The 20,855-nt window shown below is 39.2% G+C and overlaps 1 protein-coding gene across 1 annotated transcript in view; it reads left to right on the top strand.

The window, feature by feature from the left end:
* Positions 1-20,646, top strand: part of jph3b (junctophilin 3b) — a 44,980-nt gene extending 24,334 nt beyond the window's left edge. The window contains exons 4-6 of the mRNA XM_032549172.1: positions 8,936-9,060; positions 11,646-12,565; positions 19,746-20,646. Coding sequence (XP_032405063.1) covers positions 8,936-9,060; positions 11,646-12,565; positions 19,746-19,826 — 1,126 coding nt within the window. The 3' untranslated portion in view covers positions 19,827-20,646. The remainder of the gene's footprint in view (positions 1-8,935; positions 9,061-11,645; positions 12,566-19,745) is intronic.
* Positions 20,647-20,855: the final 209 nt, after the last annotated feature.

The following is a 20,855-nucleotide window of genomic DNA, read 5'->3' as shown; positions in this document are numbered from 1 at the left end:
ATGTGCCAAAACTTTCTCCAGCTGAACAGAAACAAAACTGAAGTTATTATTTTTGGACCTAAAGAGGAACGATCTAGAGTCAATGCACAGCTTCAGTTATTACAACTGAAAACCAGCGATCAGGCCCGAAACCTGGGAGTAGTGATGGACTCTGACCTGAACCTCCAGAGCCACATAAAGACAGTCACAAAGTCGGCCTTCTATCACCTGAAGAACATTTCCAGGATTAAAGGACTAATGTCTCAGCCAGATCTAGAGAAACTCATCCATGCCTTCATCTTCAGTCGTATTGATTATTGCAACAGCATCTTCACAGGTCTGTCCAACAAATTAATCAAACAGCTGCAGCTGATCCAGAATGCTGCTGCTCGCGTTCTCACTAAAACCAGGAAGATAGAGCACATAACACCAGTTCTAAAGTCCCTCCACTGGCTCCCTGTAGCTCAAAGAATAGACTTTAAAATACTGCTGTTAGTTTATAAATCACTGAACGGCTTAGCACCACAATACATTAAAGATCTGCTTTTATTGTATCAACCTTCCAGACCTCTCAGGTCTTCCGGTTCTGGTCTGCTCTGCATCCCCAGAACCAGAACCAAACGAGGAGAAGCAGCTTTCAGCATCTATGCACCACGAATTTGGAACAAACTTCCAGAAAACTGTAAAACAGCTGAAACACTGACTTCTTTTAAATCTCAACTGAAAACCCACCTGTTTAGAATTGTATTTGAAATGTAATCAATTACAAATTTATTGATGTAACTTGACTTAATGATTGATTCTATATTGCATTGTGATTCTGTGTTTGTTATGATGTAAAGCACTTTGAAATGCCTTGCTGCTGAAATGTGCTATACAAATAAAATTTGATTGATTTGATTGAAAATCTTATCAAGACGTTTTGGTTTAGTTTCAAGTGCAAATATGTTCATAAACTTGAAATAAGACAAAACTAACTTAATCCTTAATATTAATGGAAAAAGTAGTAGTTTCATTGGCAGATTATTTCACTTATAACAAGATTTTTTTTCATGTTTTTAGTGAAATAATCTGTCAATGAAACAAGAGCTTTTTCATTTTTCAAATGATTTACTTAAAGCAAACTCATATATCTTGGTGAGAAGTTACTTATAAGTTACTTATAAGTGTGCTAAGATATTTGCACTAGAACTAAAATACTGGATAAGATTTTGTGTTTTTGCAGTGTGTGAAGATGAAATGAACGAACTCTGATCACTTTTTATTTTTGAAGATTTCAGTCCAAGGCTTGGCATATATAATTCAATTCAACAATAATTTATTTGTCCCAAAGGAAAATTAAATGTTGTCATCACTCATTTCATCTAAGAATCTTCAAAGAGTCACTGTGGATAGTGATGCTGTGGGCAGGAAGGATCTCCAGTAGCAGTCAGTGTTGCAGCGAATCAGAAGAGGCCTCTGACTGAAGACTGTTGCTTTATGACACTGTCATGACCGTCATGACACGCTAACTGTTCAATATCCAGGAAGCAGAGACAATATGTCCTGGATGAACCATCGGTTGCTAGCAAGCATGCTAATCTACCTCATTTGCTTTTGCCACTCCTCTTGAAGTCTCTACCCGTTATGATTGATAGAAGAGATGAACTTCAACTCGTCTGGGATTTGGGGGTCATAGTTCAGGAGTTACTTGAGCTTGTCAGGAGGCACCAGTTGTGAAAACACCTTGTTGTCATGGTTACGCACCATTTTAGCTGTCCGAAAGGGGGAAAGTAAGAGCAGAAATTGCAGCTGCACAGCATCCAAAACCAGAGGGAGAAAACACAAGAGCGTTACTCCAACATGCTGCCACTATGAGAGGCGCTATTCTAGAAAAGAGCTAATGCAACAAAGACAAAAAAATTTTAAAAAACAAATCGAATCAGTCACTTTCTATAGCAACTATGTTTCTGTTTTATCTCATCTCTCAGCTTCGTTTCCTTCTCACTGATATGACATTTTCACATTCATATGCACTGCCGTTAATCCTGTTAAACCTCAGTTTCTGACTGCTGAGGGAGACATTACTGTGATATTATGAGGACAGGGTCATGAGAAAGACACAAAAAAGCCGTGGCATATTTCTGGGGACAGACAGTGTCCTTGTTTAAAGTAGGATGTCACTTTGTTGCCAGTTTTAAGCACATAAACTCAAACCTAGAAAGTTTGTGAAGTTGGAGATGGAAACAGAGGACGATGAGACATTTTATGTCCCCACTTGGTCTGTGAGGCAAGCTGGGACATATTCACTTTCCTGCCACTTTATTAGGTACACCTGTATGGTTGCACAGCCTAACTGAGTATTCTGGCTGATTATTTCCGTCCCTTAATGGCTACATTACCCATTTTCAACCAGCTGGTTTCCTTAAAGTGGACATATCATAGAGACTTTTTCACACTTAAATCATTCAGCTCTGGTCTATTTAAAATGGAACTGTGATCATTTGATTTGAATTCCTCATTATTGTAGCTCCACAGGCTCCTCTTTTCCTCCTGTTCTGAGGTGCGTCTGATTTTTACTCCTCCTTATTGTCTAACTGCAATTGTCCTCATATGATGTCATACCACAGTGTGGTGCTGGAAAGGTTTGAAAACAAATCTTCTAAAAACTTGAAAAGTGCTTGAATTTTACTGTAGTGTACAAACTCAGGTTCCTGATGTGAAGAATGATGGCGCAGATCAGACTCTCTCCCTCCAGAATAACCCTGCTCTGCATACACTTTTAGCCTGGCCTGGCTCTCCACTCTCTTACACACACACACCCACACACACACACCCACACTCATCAACAGAAACATCTAACCCAGATTCCTGCAGCGCCATACAGCTTCAGCATGAATGTCCCAGAACAGAGCAGCAGGGTATTTCCTTGAGGAACTCCAGGAGAAACCCTGAGAGGTGAAACAGTCACAGGATAATTGCTGCAATTCTCTTTCTCGGAGCAAAGTGAAAGCACTTAGGAAAACTGGTTCAAGGAGGATCTGGCTTACTTCCTAGACACGGCGCGTGTTTCTAGCGTTGCCAGTTTTTGGGATGTTTCTGCAACCTGAGCAGGGAGGTCAGAGGTAAAGGTTGAGTCAGGACCTGGTGGGATTGAATCTGCCGTCCGCGTGCCTGATGTTACAGTAAATCCAGGATTTATTTGCGCGCTCGCCGGCTGATGTGCCCTCGTTAGCGCAGTCACATGTGCTGATGTAACCGATGTGTCACTAGGCTACCTGTGATCAGTGAAAACCAGATAAACACACCAGTGACTCACTGTGCTTTGTGGACGGAGCCTCTCGCTGTAATTCTGTGACCTCGTTTCATCAGCTCGCCTGAAGCCCAACACACACACACACACACACCCACACACGCGCGCACACAGAGTCACTGCTACATTCACTCTGTTTGCATCCCATAACAGGACGTCGCTTTAATAAACATACATTTTCTAACTCCAGCATAAAAGGGGACAGGGTTGCCAGATTTGACAGTTTCCAACCCAAAAACAATGTAAAATCCGTACAACTCCAAAAAAAATTAGCACAAATCTTAACCAATTATCTTAAATACAATCCATGAGATTTTTGGTTGTCCTTTGTAATATTCTGACTAGAACCAGATCCCACTGGGACTGCAAAAAGGACTTGACTCAATCAAACCTTAGTTTTTTGTGTTGATATGTCCTTTTAATTCGTCTTGCTGCCCTGGGATTTCTGTTTTAAAATGCTACTACACAGTGACACTTGATTAACCAGTGACTAATCATTGATGTCATCTTGGAAAGATTTCAAAATTAATTGAACTAATAAGTGTGATAACGCAGCATTTTATAAAAAAAAAAATAAAAAAGTGCTTTTCTGCCACACAATGGCAACTATTTTGTAAGAATTTTTCTCTGAAACTTTTCAAGAAACCTGTCAACTTTTAACTACCCTCCCAAATATGGTAATATGAGTTACAACAGCATTTAATTTCTCTTTGGGATCAACAAAGTCCTTTTGAATTTGAATTTGAAGCTGGTTTTTCCAGCCAAACGTGTTCAAAAGCAGACAAATCTGGCAACACAGAAAGCAGACCTTTGGGTCTCTACCGCTTCCAAAAACAGCAGCAGAGTTTTGAAAAAAACAAACACCTGGGTTTTTTTTGGCAATAACTTAATGTTTGTCCTGGAATATGAGATGTTTCAAAAACCTGCAGAATGTGCCATCACCTAGCAACCCCAGCGGAACTCCACCCGTTACCTAGCAACCTAGTCTGAGTTCCAGGACTTTTGGTCAGCTGGTTTCACAGCTAAATGCACTTTACAGTGCGCTGCACATTTGTATAATAGTGCATCTGTTTGCAGCTATTTTTAAGTGAGTGTAAACATTGAGTTAGAGGGTGTGGCCAGCAGCAGAATATTTGACTTTAAAGTGACAGACACCCTAAAACATTTCATTCTGAAAGGAGCTCTGAACTGAGCAAACTAAAATCTCATCATCAAAGAATGATCTTTGTGAAAAAATTTGAATGAACTTGTTTTGTATAGGCTACAAACCTATCCTAACCTTTTCAAGGAAGAATAATAGGCCACCTTTAAGATAATCTTCAAAGCAGAAATCAACTGGTTTCCTTGTACGCCTCCCAGAAAAGGGAGCCTATCAGCCTGGTGTGTCAACAGATTTACGTCCCCACAACTTGACTGAACGCACGAATGATTAGCGGTGATGCAAACCGGAAGGCTCAGTGAGATATGAATCATCGTCCTCATCATCAGCTGCTTCAGAGCGATGGCAGAGATGATGGAGGAGCTTAGCGCGTGAGGCCTGGATTAGACTTTCTCCTCGGCTCGCTGCGCTCTCTCTTCTGTCCCGTCTTTGTTTTGTCTCTCAGCCTTTGTTTTTCTCGCTTGTCTCTCTTGGCATCGATCTCCCTGCTTGTTCATTCAGTGCTAATCCATGCCCCACTGATCTATTTTAGAAATGTCTTGTGATTCAGAGAAAACAAACTCACATTTAGAATGAAAACTGAAGCGTACGGAAGACCAGAAGGGCCATTAATCAATAAAAAAAAATACATAAACCTGTGTGTCTTCAAATCTAATTTGAAAACTTAAAAACAATTCACAATAAGCAGCACTTTGTAAAAGTTTCACAAACAATTAACTAAAAAGCATTGTAATTATGCATGAACAAATGTTTTTAAAATGTTTTTTGTGGCTATTTATTGTTTTCTCAGAAGTGAGCAGCAGCACATTTCAAGAAAGATTTCATTGCATTTTTTCCTGTAGGCCATCAGAAGTTAGAATTTAATGTAGGACTGAAACAATTAATCATATTGGTTATTGATATAAATGTCAACTAATTTAGTATTCGACTAATCACTAACTGGACACAAAAAATGCCATTAGCTAAAAAAAATGACATATTCATACTTAAGCCAAAACTTTATGAAAAATGTATACACTTTCCATTTAAGATAAAAAAAAATGTTTGTAAATATGTTCTACCTAGAACTGCTCTAATGGTAGTTTTAGCTTCAGCTGGTTGAAAATGTGTGAAAGACAAATCTCCTCTTAAGCATCAGTTAATCCAAAAATATTAACAGATCAGCTCTACAGTGTATTGATATGAATTCGAGGAAAAAGGGCTGAGCTTTTGAGAATGCAGATTCATCCTGTGCTACAGATGATGAAGCGTACAACCAGGGAATGCTATGATGTTGCATTTTAAGCAATAAACTGTTTATTTTCTTATTTTTAAAAGGGATTGAATCATTTGTTTATTTGCATATTTCAATGTATTTCTAATATTTTATTTAAAAAAGGCCTCAATGAAAAATGTCGGGTTTTTAAATGTCTTCCATTGCCAGTGTTACACGTTCATTATAATTTAAAGGTTATTGGTCTTTGTGAATGTGTTCTTGCATTGTTGTGCCATTACAGTTATATTACTTAAAATGGTTTCAAAACAACAATAGTATCGTTTATCGCAATAACTTCTGGGACAATTTACTGTCCAGTAAAATTCAAGTATTGAATTGTATACATCAGTGAATACTCAACAGAAAATAACATTTTCAAAAAAATATATTCAATTAGTGCTGACTAACCGACTTTGGCTTTTTCTCCCAACTTTTGCTGTCGCCATTTTGCACATTTCCACAGGTGCCACCAGGAGGAATATGGAGTGTAAACTCACTCTAAAAATTAATTAAACTAACAGAATTAGACAAATAAAAAGTCATATCTAAATACAACTAAACTGTAATGAAAAACTCAGAACTATTGTAACCTTTGTTCTCCTCGTTAAGAAGCAAACTGAGTCTCCAAAATGTCTGTTGTGTCAAAGAAAACTGAGTCATGATGAAGACATAACGGCTTGTCCTCGTCCTCCCCCCTAATTTTGCTTTAATGCAGAGGTTGACAGCCTGCTGGACAGCGCTGTAATTACGCTGTCTCACAATTAGGCAGGCTGTGATTCATTCAAGTTAAACACCTTTTAGCTCTGCACTCTGCATCATCTCTCCATCACCTCACAGCATCGCTTCTTTTTTCCTCCTGCTCTCCATCTGTAGATCTGTTTTCTTTTCTTCCTTTGGCTTTTGGACACAAAGCGATATTTTGTAATCAACATGTTCTGTTTCACAAGCAGAAACATGTTGGGGGAGGAGGGGCGACAATAAATCCTTTGTTTTTTTTGTCTCTATAACTTGCAGTTTTACAAATTTCCATCAGAGACAAAAAAAAAAGATTTTTAATGAACTAATTACTGAGAGTGAGAGCATGGTTGGTTTGATATTTGTAAAGTTACACAGCGACAATTTAACAGCAAATATTTAATTAGCAAGCTAAATATTACACTCTAAACTAAATATAGTTAGACTGTCATAAGACAAAAAAAATAATTATTTTTCAAAGTCATATTTTCACCATGTTATTCCTTCATTAATAAAGATCACCGTTTTAAACTAAATATTGAATTAGGCAGATAAACATTTAGTCTACAAACTAAGTAATTAGCTCCTAATTATAATTAACTTTAAACTAAGTATTTAGTTTACAAGTTAAACAAATTAGTTCCAAACTAAATATTTTATTTTGCAAGCTGCCTTGCCAATTAAACATTTGTAAATATTAGAAAGCTAAATATTTACTGAGCAAAGTAAATATTTAGTTTACAAAATAAATATTTTGTTTCAAGCTATATATTTAGCTAGCAAACTGAATATTTAGTTTGAAACTAAATATTTAGCTGGTAGACTAAATGTTTAGTTTAATTCTTATTATTTATTATTCTTATTATTTAATATTTAATTAAATATTTGCCAAATATTTAATTAAATATTTACCAAATATTTAATTAACCAGCTATTTTACCAGCTAAATATTCAATCTGAAGCTAAATATTGAGTTCCTAAACTAAATATTTAACTTGCTTGCTTAATATTTGTGATATTTATTAATGAAGTTAAAACATGGTGAAAATATGACTTTGAAAAATGAAATTACATGTTTGTTCTTTTTTTCATGACTGGCTAAATAACCCAAATATTTGGTGTTATTACATGGCTGGATGCAAAGCGTTCCGTTCTTTATTATGTCTGTTAAAAAAAAGGAACCGTCTTCATGTCCTTTACGTCTCACCGCCCAGCAGCCAGCAGGCTCTCATGCTCGGCGGTGTGGAGTACGGTTTGGGTCTGGCACACAGAGGCAGAGAGGAAGGAAATCAATAGCCATCGACATGCAACACTGCATCAGGGCTGCTTCTGCCCACAGAGAGAGGAAAGGGAAAACGATGCATGGATGAGTGGACAGAATGAAGCTGCGATTGAGACAAAAGGTGTGCTTGATGTAATCAGAGAATAACCTGAGGCGGGTGATAAAAAATAATCAAAACCATAAAAAGATACTGCAAAGCCGCCATTAAAACACATCAAACTCAGTGAGAGGAATTATTTTATATTAAAGTCAACTTAAGGTTTCTGCAGCTTCACCGTCATATTTCAGCTCTGCGTTAAAAATGTCTCCTCTTTAGCTCAACTATTGTGATAAAATTATAATTATCACCTGGAATAAACAATGAAACCCAGAAACAGATGAAGTCTGTTCTGTTAGAGCAAAAGAAAACTGTGATTATTGGTTCATTTAAGCCTACGCCTGTCACAATTAGCAATAAATCAATTAATCACATAATAAATTAAAGCAAGCTTAATAATTTCCATTTGCATGATTTGTTGTTTTTCTCTTTTCTCTCTTTCTACCAAAAACCGGATGATAAAAGTCTCCAGTCTAGTGGTTTGGTCTCATCCAGTTCATTTTTTTAAGGGACAATTTTGTTTACAAAGATTTCATAATTAATTTTATCTGTTGTTTTGTTTATTTATTTTGGATATTTCAAATGTCTTCCAGTTCACCATTGACTATGAACAGTTTAAATAAAAATACACTATCACTTTCCTGAAAGTCAAAGTACAAAAACTGACCTGCCTCCACATTTATCGACACGCCCAGTAAGAGAAATTTCAAAACATAAAATGTTATATTTTAGTTTACTTTGTTCCAGCAAAGACTAGATATTATTAATGACCATAATAAACGATGTAATATTGCAGTGTCCTCTCTAGCTAATTTGTATTATCTTTATCTACAAAGTGTAGTGCTGGAAAAATGTGGAAATTTATCCTGAAAATGCTTGAAAAGAGAAAAAAATGCACAAACAAATTATTCTTTTGCTAAAATCAAATGTAATTGGCACCCCTGACAGTTTGCAAAAGCACTTCATGTCCACTGATAAGTACAGCAGAGGCCCTGTGATGCTGCGGGCCTGTTTCTCTTCCAAAGGTCCTGGGAACCTTTGATTTGAAATAAAACTTGTTTATCCAGAAAGATCATCGTTTTTCCTGTGATGTTGTAATATTTCTGCTGCTGTATTCATTGTTTTCTGCGTTTCAGGACGGCTCACGCGCAGGGCAAAGCAGAGGCGGCGGTGGGAGCCGCGCAGAAAGCCCACGAGGAGAGTCGGATGGCGAGGGTCACCGCCAAGCAGTTCTCCCCGTCCTTCCAGCACCCTGGAAACGGTGGGCTCCCAGTACACACCAAAACCAGAAACGATTCCCACGTAATGACAAAGTTGCACACGTAATATGCAGAGTGACATGAAAAAGCTAAAAAATATTTTCGACCTCATACACTGCAAAAACACAAAATCTTACCAATTAATTTTGGTTTATTTTCTACTGTAAATATCCTAGTTCACTTGAAATAAGACTAAACTAACTTACAAATCACTTTTCAGGAAGATATGGACCCATTGCATGTTATTGTTTATGTCCAGAAATTTCATGCATGTGCACAGCGCCGCTATGGAGAGCTTTTACTTACCATCCGTAGCTGCACTGCCACAGTAGAACAACTCTGTGGCAGTGTTGTTCTACACACTGCCAAATAATATAAATTAGATATTATTAATTTAGAGCAATGAGCAACTGCAAAGGAAAATAACGCAGAAAAAACGGTGAAGAACAACTCAAAACCACTTTTTTCTTGCAGACTCGTTGCCAAAGCAACTGGCAATAATGCCACCATATGTATCAGGATTCCACACCAAAAAACACTGAAACATTTCCCACCCAAAGAACAGAACATTCAGTCCGCTACAGTTTATGTTTTTAGGCTTGATGTTTATTTTGCGATTACTATTACATGATCGCTGTAGTAGATGAGCTACCACTGCTATTAGCTAAGCTAACACAGCGGTGGTTGATTAGGTAATTTAAACAACTGCTCTACTGATGACTTGGCGTTTTTAAAAAGTGTTTTAACTGAACCAAAACACACCAAATTCCACGTCACATCTACATGTTAAGGTCATCAAAGTCAAGCTAGCATAACTGATCTACTTCCCTCTCCCACGCTATTTTTTTCTTAATTAAAACTTTTTCCTGACCTTGTTGTCTAGATGTTGTAGTGTTGACAATTAGTAGCAATGCACTGCATCCTTTTTCCTTTTATAAATCAAGTGTACGTTTAAGATTTAGGCCCTTATGATGACAACTTAACAGCTAAAACCAGTGCTAGTCATAATCAGCCAGCAGCTTTTTGGCCTCCAGCAGGAAGCTTGAGTGTGTGACATCACACCGCAAGGCGTCCATAGGAGCTTTTTTAAAGTCAATAATTCCTTAGTATTGGTGAAAAAGTTCTATTCCCATTGCCAGATTGTTTCACTTTTAACTAAACTTCACATGCGAACAGACCAGACACGTGTTGATACGTTATGTGTGTCAGTTGGGGGCAGTTGATGTTAAAGGTCATCGACGGCCTCCCTCCAGCTCCGCCATTCCACGCCTGTCAGTCACATCTGTGGCGCTCCGCAGGTAGCCGTCCCATATGGAGCACGCATCATGACGCGCCCGCACACACAGACCGCATGGCCGTTATAACCGCCATCTTTTCTGCTCTCACTTGTGAGAACGTCTCTGCCAACAAGCATCAGCTCTGACATTTAGCCGCATGTTTGTTTGGACTTCTTGGACATCATCTTCCTAATGCTGCCCTACTGTTTTCTTTTGAAATAATCACTGTACTGACTAAAGTAAGAACTTAAATCAGAAAGTTATTTTCTCCGTGGTCGTTATTGCTACAAAGGTGTTCCCGTATTTATCCATTCTTTTGGGTTCTGTTTCTTAATTTATTCTTAAGTTTTGTTCCTTGGACTTTATATTATCTTTCTCTTAGGTCAGTGGTCTGCAACTTGCAGCTCTGTGGACCTTTCATGGCTTTAGCTCTTGGTTAAACATAATAAATAACCAGCTGGTGCTTTAAAATCTAAATATAATTAGAAATTGTGGGTTTTAGCAGTTTTTATATTTTTTATTAGAATAAATATGTTGAATTTCCACAACAGAATGACACTAAATCTCCCCATATTGTTTTAGATGTATTTGTCTTGTAATTACATGCATAACTGTGGGATTTTTTTTGCATGATTTCTCACAGATCTCAACATCCTGTTGACGAAAATGTATTCAACCCTTTTTTTTAAATTCTAAAACCTAAAACTGAAAAAAAGATGAATCTTTAAAAATGAAAACAAATTTTCTTTAGTACGGATTAATAAGGTAAAAGAATGAACATGTTTTTGTATCGCCCATAGACCTGTCCTTTAGGCAAAATTCACACTTTGCTCTTTTTTTGTACTTCCATTTGGATCTGGCAAAAAAACCAACTAGCTGTTTTATGGCAATAAGCGTATGTTTTTTGGTGTCTGAAAAACGAGTCATTTCAAAAACCTCTAGAAAAACAGGACCTGTGGCGTTACCTAGCAACAAAATGGCGCTTCAATTTGTTTGGTCAGATGGTTTTATGTCTGTATTTGCTGCACAATGGCTGCTGGAAAAGATAAGTATTTTATTGTTGACTCACCCTCCAGAAACTACTTGCTGTATTCTTGCTGGTTGTGCAAGACGCTCCACTTCTGCTTTTCAAAGATCTCAAAATAGGCAGAACTGAACAGAGTAAAATCTGGCTATCCATTTGTATCACTCATAGATCTATCCTAACCTGTTTAAGGAAGCATAATAGGTCACCATAAACAAGTCTAAAGCCAAACAAACATCTTGATGCTTTCCTTCTGATTGCTGAATCCGTCTCATGTTCTCTGCAGGAATGGAGGTTCAGCGACCCAAACGTCAGGTTTCCAGTGAAGTTGAGGGTGAGGGCCTGTCGAGTAGCGCCGGCACCGCAGAAAGCCCAGATCTTTACACAAAAAGTGTTGGATCTGATGACCCCTCCAACGATGCCGCGACCCCCGACCTCAGCCCACCCTCCTCTTCACCTCCCCACACGCCGCCGCCACCTGCACGACCGTCGCAGCGAAGCAAAAGCGCCCGATTCCACCGGCAAAGCGCCGTGGACCACGGAGACCGGGGGAAGGACGGCGGTGAGAAAGGGGGAGAAAGGGGACACACTGAGATTCAAGTGCTGATGGAGGGAGGCGGCGAGGGAGGACTGAAGGCGGAGTATCCACGCGCCAACAGCTGGAGCGAGGACAGCAGGAGGGGGGTGCTGTCAAAAGGAGGCGGCGGGATCAGTGGCCGTGGAGGTAGCCGGACCAACGGACACAAACACAGCTCCTCCAATCACAAATCGCGGGAGCACAGCTTGTCCAATCACAGGCAGGTCAGGGGCGACAGGTGGACGGAGTCGTCTTCGTCCGCCACTTGGACGTCTGGGCACAGGGGGACTCACGGCAGGGGGGGCCGGCTGCTGGAGCAGGACGAGGAGAAGATCAGCAACTATGAGATGGAGATGAAGCCTTTACAGCCCAGAGACTCCACTACCCACAAGCCCCATGGGCACGGGGAGGAGCGGCACGGGCACGGAGAGGGGCGCTCACACGGCGCGCCACGGCAGAGGCACAAGAACCGGGAAGGGAGGGACGGGGGCAAGGACTCCACACACAAGGGGGAGAAAATGGATTCGCGGCCACTACGACGAGACCTCACCCTGTCCCTGCCTCTGAAGTCCTCCCCCATAATACCCGACCGGCAGGACCTCAGCCTCACGCCCAGCATGGGGAACTCGGTAAGTCTGACATGCTCTGATGGTACGATATGCCTGAAAAGTGTATCATGATATAATCATCGATATCAGTCAATATTGGTAATTAGCGAACGTTTTAAATATCTGAATTACAGCCAAACTGGTGATGTGACTTTTCCTGTTTCACCCATAATTTGTTCTCAAACTGTTGGACTCATTTTCTCCTTTCAATCCAGGCTGTTGATTTTTATTTTTAAGCAGTTATGAGGAACAGTGGGAAAACCAAGCAAGCAGTTTCTGTTGCTTGATTACCTAGCAACAGGCTGCTGTTTCTTACCCGTCAGGTTGTTGCTAGGTAACCAGAGAAGGACTGGGCTAGTTGATGCTACTAACCTCGCTTAGCTAGCCAGAGGTTGAGAGGTTGAGCAGATAAAGTCCTTCCTCTGCCTACATCCCCCAGAATGCTGTGCAGTTCTAGATTGAAAGGAATCTACTCTGTGCTTCATTTTTACCAAGGGTAATCTTAAAAAAGCTCTTTGAAATTTTCTCTTGTATTTGTTGACATTTTGATGGTGACCCACAAACATAAAGACAGTTGTAGGCTGTTGCTGCTGTTAAATGTGTTGAATAAAGGGTGGGTCCTAAAGGTGTACAGTTTTTGGTTGATAATGGCTGCATCACCCCTCCATCAGTGCGTTAAGAATTGCTTGAACTCGTCTAAAGTTGATTTTCTCTCATCTATTTTATGTCTCAGTAAGGCTCTCCTGACGGCACGTCACTGCCCTGAACACAATGTTTCACTGACATTTGTGGATGTGGTTTTGCTTTATTTGGCATAATTTGTGGGATTTATTTAACAGCTGGTCTCCAACTTTCTCTTTCTGCATGAGCAGATTTCATAACAACTAAAACAGAAATGTGTTTTTCCATGAAATCAGGATAAATAAAGCCAAACTAGTGATTACCTTCTAGCTGTAAGCTGCTATAATAACCTCTATCTGTGTGGTGAGTCTTCGCTGGCTGCTGAGGCACGTTGTTCAGAGGTTAGGTAATGTTTCAAACCCATTTGGACCATTACCTGTAACTTTTCAAAACTGACAGCCAAACATTCGCACCCACTTCACACCAAGAGGAGGCAGCCATGTGGAGTCAGGAGGAGTCACTTGTGGCAACAACCCAAAGCAACAGTTTCAGGGTCTCCCTGGAGAGAGTGTCAGAAAATGTGTGCTGTTATCCCTGCTTTTAAATGCTGACAGAAACATTAACCCATACTGATTTCTCACTTTCCAGCTTCTCAGATCCATTTCAGATACATTCTGCTAATGGGTGAGATTGTAACTCAAAACCTTGGAGTTTTCTCAACGCCACAGATGCATTTGTGGGCTTAGTCATGTCTGGTTTCTCCAAGGGAGGGAGGAAATCTGGCTTAATGTTTATAAGTATGATGTACAATACATACATCGCATCCCAGGAAAATATTCATCGATCAGACCCTCTTTCACTCTAAATTATTGATGCACTGACTGCAGTTTTCTGGACAAAAATCTGACCTGCCCAACTCTGTCAGATGTTTCTCTTATTTTATTGAAAAACAAACCTTTGAATTAACAGTACAGACTCGTTTTTACTACCCAGGAGGCAGTGCTCAGATAATAATAAACTATTGTTCAAACTTTAAAAAAAAAATAAAAAAAAATCAGTTTTTGTTGTCTTTCATTCACCAACAGGTCAGACTGCAGATCTGTTTTAAGGTTCTTACCAAAAATAAAGTACACAGAGGTATTGTGCTTTTTCAAGATCACAAGGTCTGAGGTCTTCTGAGAACAAAGAAAACCAACTTAAACCACCAAAACAGTGTGATGAGTTTTAGGTTTGCCTGTAGTGCAAAACAAAAATGCACAGATACAGCAGCTTTGTGTCAATTTAAATGTAAAACCAATCTAAACCAAATACCCTGCAAAAAGTCAAACATTACAGAAAAAAATAAAGTACAGCATGTGTAACATTTCCAAAAGCCAATTTGTAATAAGAAATAACATTAGCGTCACAGACTTATTGTAAGTTGGCAGTTTTTTGTGGTTTCACATGACCGTAGATTTCTACCTCTTGTTGTCTGATTCCTTTGGATGTTGACCTTCGAAACGTTTAATGTGGAACTTCTTTTGTTTCTATAGATTTTATTGACAAAATAATATTTGTGTAACACATTTTTGTTGTGTATTTGAAACTCTTCTTTTGAAGCTCCCAATGAGGAGCTAACAGTAGTTAGCAGTTGTAAAATTAAACGCAGCTAAAACGCACAACATTAATAATGAAATTAGTTAGAAACATACACAAACCATGGAAAATGTACACCTGTAACGCTGTATGATTTGAAATTTGTCTAAACCTTAAGTTTACATATAATACTAAATAAAAGTATAATGCTAATTATAGGTCACAAGGGGAGGAACTGACAGCGTAACAGAGATCTTCTGATTTTGGCAAATGAATTTGGCAAATAAATAACCAAATTTTAACAGTGTTAACATCTATAATGATTAAAAAATAAACATTTTCATCTTTGTGAGGCCTATAATCTTCTGTCTACAGTTTCTCTATATTTGGTTAAAATTCAAGTGTCCTCTATATACTAAAAGCTAAATAAAATATCATAAAATAATAGATAATAAATAAAATCTGACCTGTTTAACTTTTCAGGCTCAGGATGATTGAGAACATTCCTAGCATTGATCATTGCTGCTTTACATTGCACCGCTATTTATATCTGCATGACTTAATAACCGCACAGCAGCCGTATGATGCATTTGTCAAATTGTCGTGTCACTGCCACACATTGATTTCACTAAAAGGATTTGTTACCCGCTGTCACGAGAATACATCCTGTCCACCGTGACATAACACAGTGTTATCCCTTATATTAAGATAATCCTGCAGGACAAGTGCAAGGTTTACCCTTTGGGGAAAAAAAATTATTTTGGTTCTCTGAACAAGCAGAAGGGATTACTGTTTAATGTGATTTTATTCATTTTTTATTTTGGCGGGTTATGTCTTAACTCGAGCTGGTGACTCGCTAATCCCTGCTGATAATACGGCTTTAGCATTAGCTAATGAAAGCAACAGGAAAATTCAAGTGAAAAAGTGGAGTTTCTCCATCCCTCTGCTGACTCGCCTCAGTTTGTCCGCAGCAGTTTGATGACGCTGAGGAACAGAAGCCGCTACCTGCTGCAGGAAGGCAGACGTACACAGTACACAGATGCTCAGAGAACAACCCCAAGATGCACCTTAGTAACAGAGGAATGAAAAAGTAGCCCGTTGCTCTCAGAGAGGTGTCTTATTGGTTAACCGGCACTCTGTTGCTAGGGAACAGCGTATGCATCGCTTCAGCTGCAGCCAATCAAACGATGGGGAGTTGGTGTGTGTGTGTGTGTGTGTGTGTGTGTGTGCGTGTGCGTGTGTTGGCGTGTGGGGGTGTGTGTGTCTGCATCAGCAGAAAGCCGAGTGAGATCGGTGTTAAACAGGTTCCCAGTACACACAAATACTATCATAAATACACAACGAGCGCCATGGGAACAGAGCTACACCCGTCTCCAGTCAGTCACTGAGTAAACATGACTGTCCTACTGTTGGTGCAAAACACCAAACAGATGCTTGTTTTTTGTTTTTTTTCATTTCATTCAGTATGGCATGAAAAGCTTTGAAGGTAAACACCTCTGAGTCCATCATGCGTCCCACTGGCACATATTTACATGAAGACGATTCCCCAGACTGGTGAGGCTTTTCACCCTCCGCAGCAATTAAAATGACACCAACAGAGAGGGAAAAGAAAAAATGCAGTTAGATAGAAACAAATTGCCGATTTCCATCCTCCGTCTGATCAAACTCTCCCCATAAAAGCCAGGGGATTTAACAAAATATCTGTCTTGAAAGCATGTGTGACAGATCATCTTCTATAAACAGGTGTGTGCTGACACGGTCTGAGCTGTGATCATGGTCAGCTGCCGCGTTTCGGCTGCTCTGCAGTTTATCTGGGCGGGCCGCAGCGAGGGATCGATGCAGTTCACACGTCATGCTGGTAAAATGGATCTCTGTGACGGGAAGATACAGTGTTTCAATGAGAGCAATTAGCACTGTTAGCATAGCTCTGAATTAAATGAAGTTGGTTTCATGCAGATCTTCAGATTATTATTACATCACTGAAGAATTAAAGGGGCAGTGTTATGTAAAATCCTCTTTTTTTGGGCTTTACATCATGATATATTTGATGATGTTGTTCGATCTTCAGAAGCAGAAAGTGTTTGATTCTTTAATCCATGTTTTAGAAGTCCTTTAATCTCCATGGCAACCATTCAGTTGTGTAAAAGCCTGGTTAGACCTAGCTCCGCCTTCGAGGCGCAGCTCCTCCTCACAGCCTCAGATCTAACCAGCTCCACTGGTCCAGATTTTCAGTTTAGTATATGACGCAGTTGTTTTTATCTGTTTTGATGCAGACAAGAAAATAACGATTTCAGCTCATCTGTCTCTCTTTTACAGCTCTTTGCATTGCAGGAATCTGCATCTCATTAGCAAAACAAACATTTCCTTCAATGCAGAAATATTTGCCCACAACTTTACAGATTTTTTTGTGAATGATTACGCTTTTGCACAAATTAGAAGCTAACCAACAAACCGCGTCATAAAATAATGCAGAGCAGTAAGCGAGGAGCAGAGAGTGTGAGCATAAAACCCGATCAGATCTGCGTCCAGCCTCTGCTGTGGTAATCATCTCTGACACAGATCTGTGATAAGCCTAACACCACGGTGATCAGCAGAAACCTCGTCGGCAGCCACTCTGGACGGGACGGATCCATCTACAACTATGTGGCACCAAGTCCCATTTCCCATCTCCCTCTGCAGCCATCATTACAACTATTACAGCTTTAATTAAAACAACAGGTCTTCTGCAGATAAATCCTTTCCTTTTTAAGACCAAAATGTATTTAAAACAGTCGGGAATAAGTAGGACGGAGGACTCTGGCGTTCATATTTACCCAAAGTGGACAGGTGGTTGGAAAGAACGGCCTTCACCTCGACGACCCGGGCTGTCAGCAAGCATCTGCTCAGAGACCGCTCCACAAAACAACCCTGTTAGTGCAGGACAATATTTATCTTAACATGCAAAATGCATCTTTTTTGGTTCCTATTTTGGTGAACGTTGAAGCTGCAGTTTATATTTTATAAGAGGGATGCATAATAATTATCGGCCCGATAAGAAATTATGACGTCATTCTTATCGGTCAGATAAAACGAATAACATGTTTGGTGTTTTTTTTATTATTATTATTTTCTCTTTTTTTTAAGTTGAAGAGGTGTTGGTTGAGAAAACAACTTTTTACTGGTAATTATTTATTTAAAATCCCTTCATCTCATGTCAAAAAACAACTCAGTCATAATTTTAATAATAGTTTAAAAAATAAAATATCAATCACCGCAGGGTGTTAAAAGAAAACAACAGAAATAATAAAAACATAAAGGGTCAGAAGGACCCCAACACCGTGTGATTGCAGCAAACAGAGAAAGAGCCCTTTAAGGTTTTGTAGCTACCGTGACTAACTGCTATGGAGTTTCTATGACAACAATAGTATAAGTACATCTTAACTATTTCTCAATGTCAATTTTTGAGTACTATAATATTAAGATAAATATCAGCAATATTTATTAGTACTTAGTACTATTGGTACAAATTAACTTTGCTAATGTGGCTTTTATCTGCTAGCTAAGACGGACATGTAGCCTACATGTTTACTACATGTACGTACTCTGCCAGTCTCAGCAATTTTTGTTCATATATCTTTCTTTTGCACATTGGTCAAGAGTGCCAATTTACTTTCTTTTTGTTGGTCTAAAAGTCATGGCTCAGCTATGCTTTGTGCTGTGCTTGCCTACCAAGATGGCGCAGATTACTGTTGGTACAGAATTATGGGAACTATGTATGTGCTGGGTTTGCAAATGTTAGAACGTCCAGCAAGGAGAAAAACTGTGCATTTAATATGTCAAACCCAACCATCACTTTGATGGAGGATGCAAAGTATTTGAGGATGCTCACGATGCTAAAGATAGCAGCAACAAGCTAGCCTTCTCAAATCCATTGGCGAAGCTTTTCAAGTAACGATGAAAATCTGCCTGAGGATACAAGGGCTGAAGCGATTAAAGATCGAATGTGCAACTCTCCACCCTTGTCGAAGCTAAATAAAGTTAAATATTTAGCTGCAAACTTAGCGCTAAGCTAAATGTTTAGTTAGGTGTCCAAAGTGCGGCCCAGGGACCATTTGCAGCCCTCTGAAGGATTTTGTGTGGCCCCAGACCTCATTGCTAGTGATCCAGATGGACACTTTTTCATAGAGCAAGATTATTTATAGATAAATAACACGTTAAAAAATATGAGGTACAAAAAAATATATTCCCATTTATCAACAACATCTTTGCATTCGTCTTAGCTTTGGACTAACTAGAACCACAAAGATCGACAAACTTTTAATCAAACTCAAAACGTTCAACTCAAATTTTTAAAAAAAATCAACCACAAAACATCAGAAACTGTGGACCTGTCTTATGATATTATAATCATGCTAAACCTTTCTTAGGTTTTGAAACTATTAAATCTACAATGATTTAAAAGTTTACTTTAATTCATTATTTAGCCGATAAACTTTAAAAAAAAAAAAGGCACAAAGAGTTTGTTTTAAAAAAATTTTTGCAGGTCCTCAAGTTCTTTTGACGTAATGATTTTGGCCCTCCTGGCAAAAAGTTTGGACACCATTGATTTAATTTGAAAACTAAATATTTAATTTGAAACTGAGATGTATGAATGAATAACGGTTAAAATATGACTTTAAAAGGCAAAGCTCCCTTTTTTTTATGACTAATTAACTCAAATTACTGCGATGAGTTTTTAAGTGTGTAACTTCACAAACGGCAGCCCATATTCACACAAACATTAGCTGGGATTTGTGCATCTTCTGACAAAATTCCCAATAAAAATCTTTAAAATCCCCGTTGTGAGCAAAGGAACAGTCCAAATAAAAAACGAAAACCCCAAAATGAATTCATCGTTCATGTTGGTGTTGAGTGGATGCAACCCGCTGACCGCAAATGAAAACAGTCTTTAAGTGTGCGAGCTTCGCCTGTGCGCATCCTTAATACTGATACCTTCTCTTTTCTCTCTTTTTTCTCTCCCACGCAGGCCTACAGCTCCATCCTGGTTGCCATGGTGATTCTGCTCAACATCGGAGTGGCTATTTTGTTTATCCACTTTTTTATTTAAAGGCGGCGATGCTTTCAGAGTCAACCTATCTATGCCAGAAACACGACGAAAACCACAAGTATTACAGCAAATCTGCTGCCCCTCGGTGCGTCCCGGCCGACAGAAGACCCAGACCGAGGACTGGAGAGGGGGATCCGAGGCCAAGCCGGGTCCGGTCCGGTCCGGTCTGGGTGGAGGAAGAGCTGAGGCCAAAGAATAGGACAGCAGGTTGGTCCAGGGAGGAACCTGGACTTGCGTGACCGAAATGGGCTGACTTGAACAAGCAGACAGGACTGACGGACTTTTTCATTGTCAAATCATAGTTTTCGACAGATTTGTAACTTCAGATTTATTTATTGACTTTTTTTTCTTCCCATGTGCAATACGTTGATGGTTGTATTGTTTATTTTTGCAACCCACCCTCTTCTCTCTGAACCCCCTGCCTTTTACTTCCTCCGCCTCCCCAGCGGCTGTTACTGATGGTACGGGCGGTGAAACCCGGGCGGCGAGTTCCCATTTCACCTCGTTTTTCATGCACCTGTGCAGATCTGTGTGTGCGTGTACGTGGGCATGTGTGTGTGTTCTCCAGTTGCATCCAGAGGTGAGCAGAATAGTACTACTTATTTATACATATTTTTACTTGAGTAAAAGTAAAAAGTATTCATTCAAGAAATTACTCAAAAGGAAAAGTCTACACAAGTACTGAGCAACTGATCAAATTATCAATCATTTAATGTTTAAAAATACATAATCTGATGGACCAAAATATAAAGTTAAGTGGTAATTTTGGTATTTTAAGGACAAAAAATGGCAATAATTCATATAAGTGACAAAAACTAAAATCAGGCAAAATATATTTTTTCCAAATCAGTTTGTGTGTATGTGTCTGGTGAATTTTTGGCTAAAATATGTTTCATTTTTATTCAGTGGGTAGAAAATCCAGACATTTTACACAAGTAAGAGCAGCGATATTTCATAATAAAATTACTCAAGTAAAAGTAAAAAGTACAGCATAGTAAAAATATTTCTAAAGGTAATTTTTTTCAAAAA

This window comes from Xiphophorus hellerii, chromosome 2 (genome assembly GCF_003331165.1).
Source record: "Xiphophorus hellerii strain 12219 chromosome 2, Xiphophorus_hellerii-4.1, whole genome shotgun sequence".
Lineage (NCBI taxonomy): Eukaryota > Metazoa > Chordata > Actinopteri > Cyprinodontiformes > Poeciliidae > Xiphophorus > Xiphophorus hellerii.
Note: the sequence above shows the minus strand (reverse complement) of the source record. Positions and strands in the feature narration are given on the sequence as shown.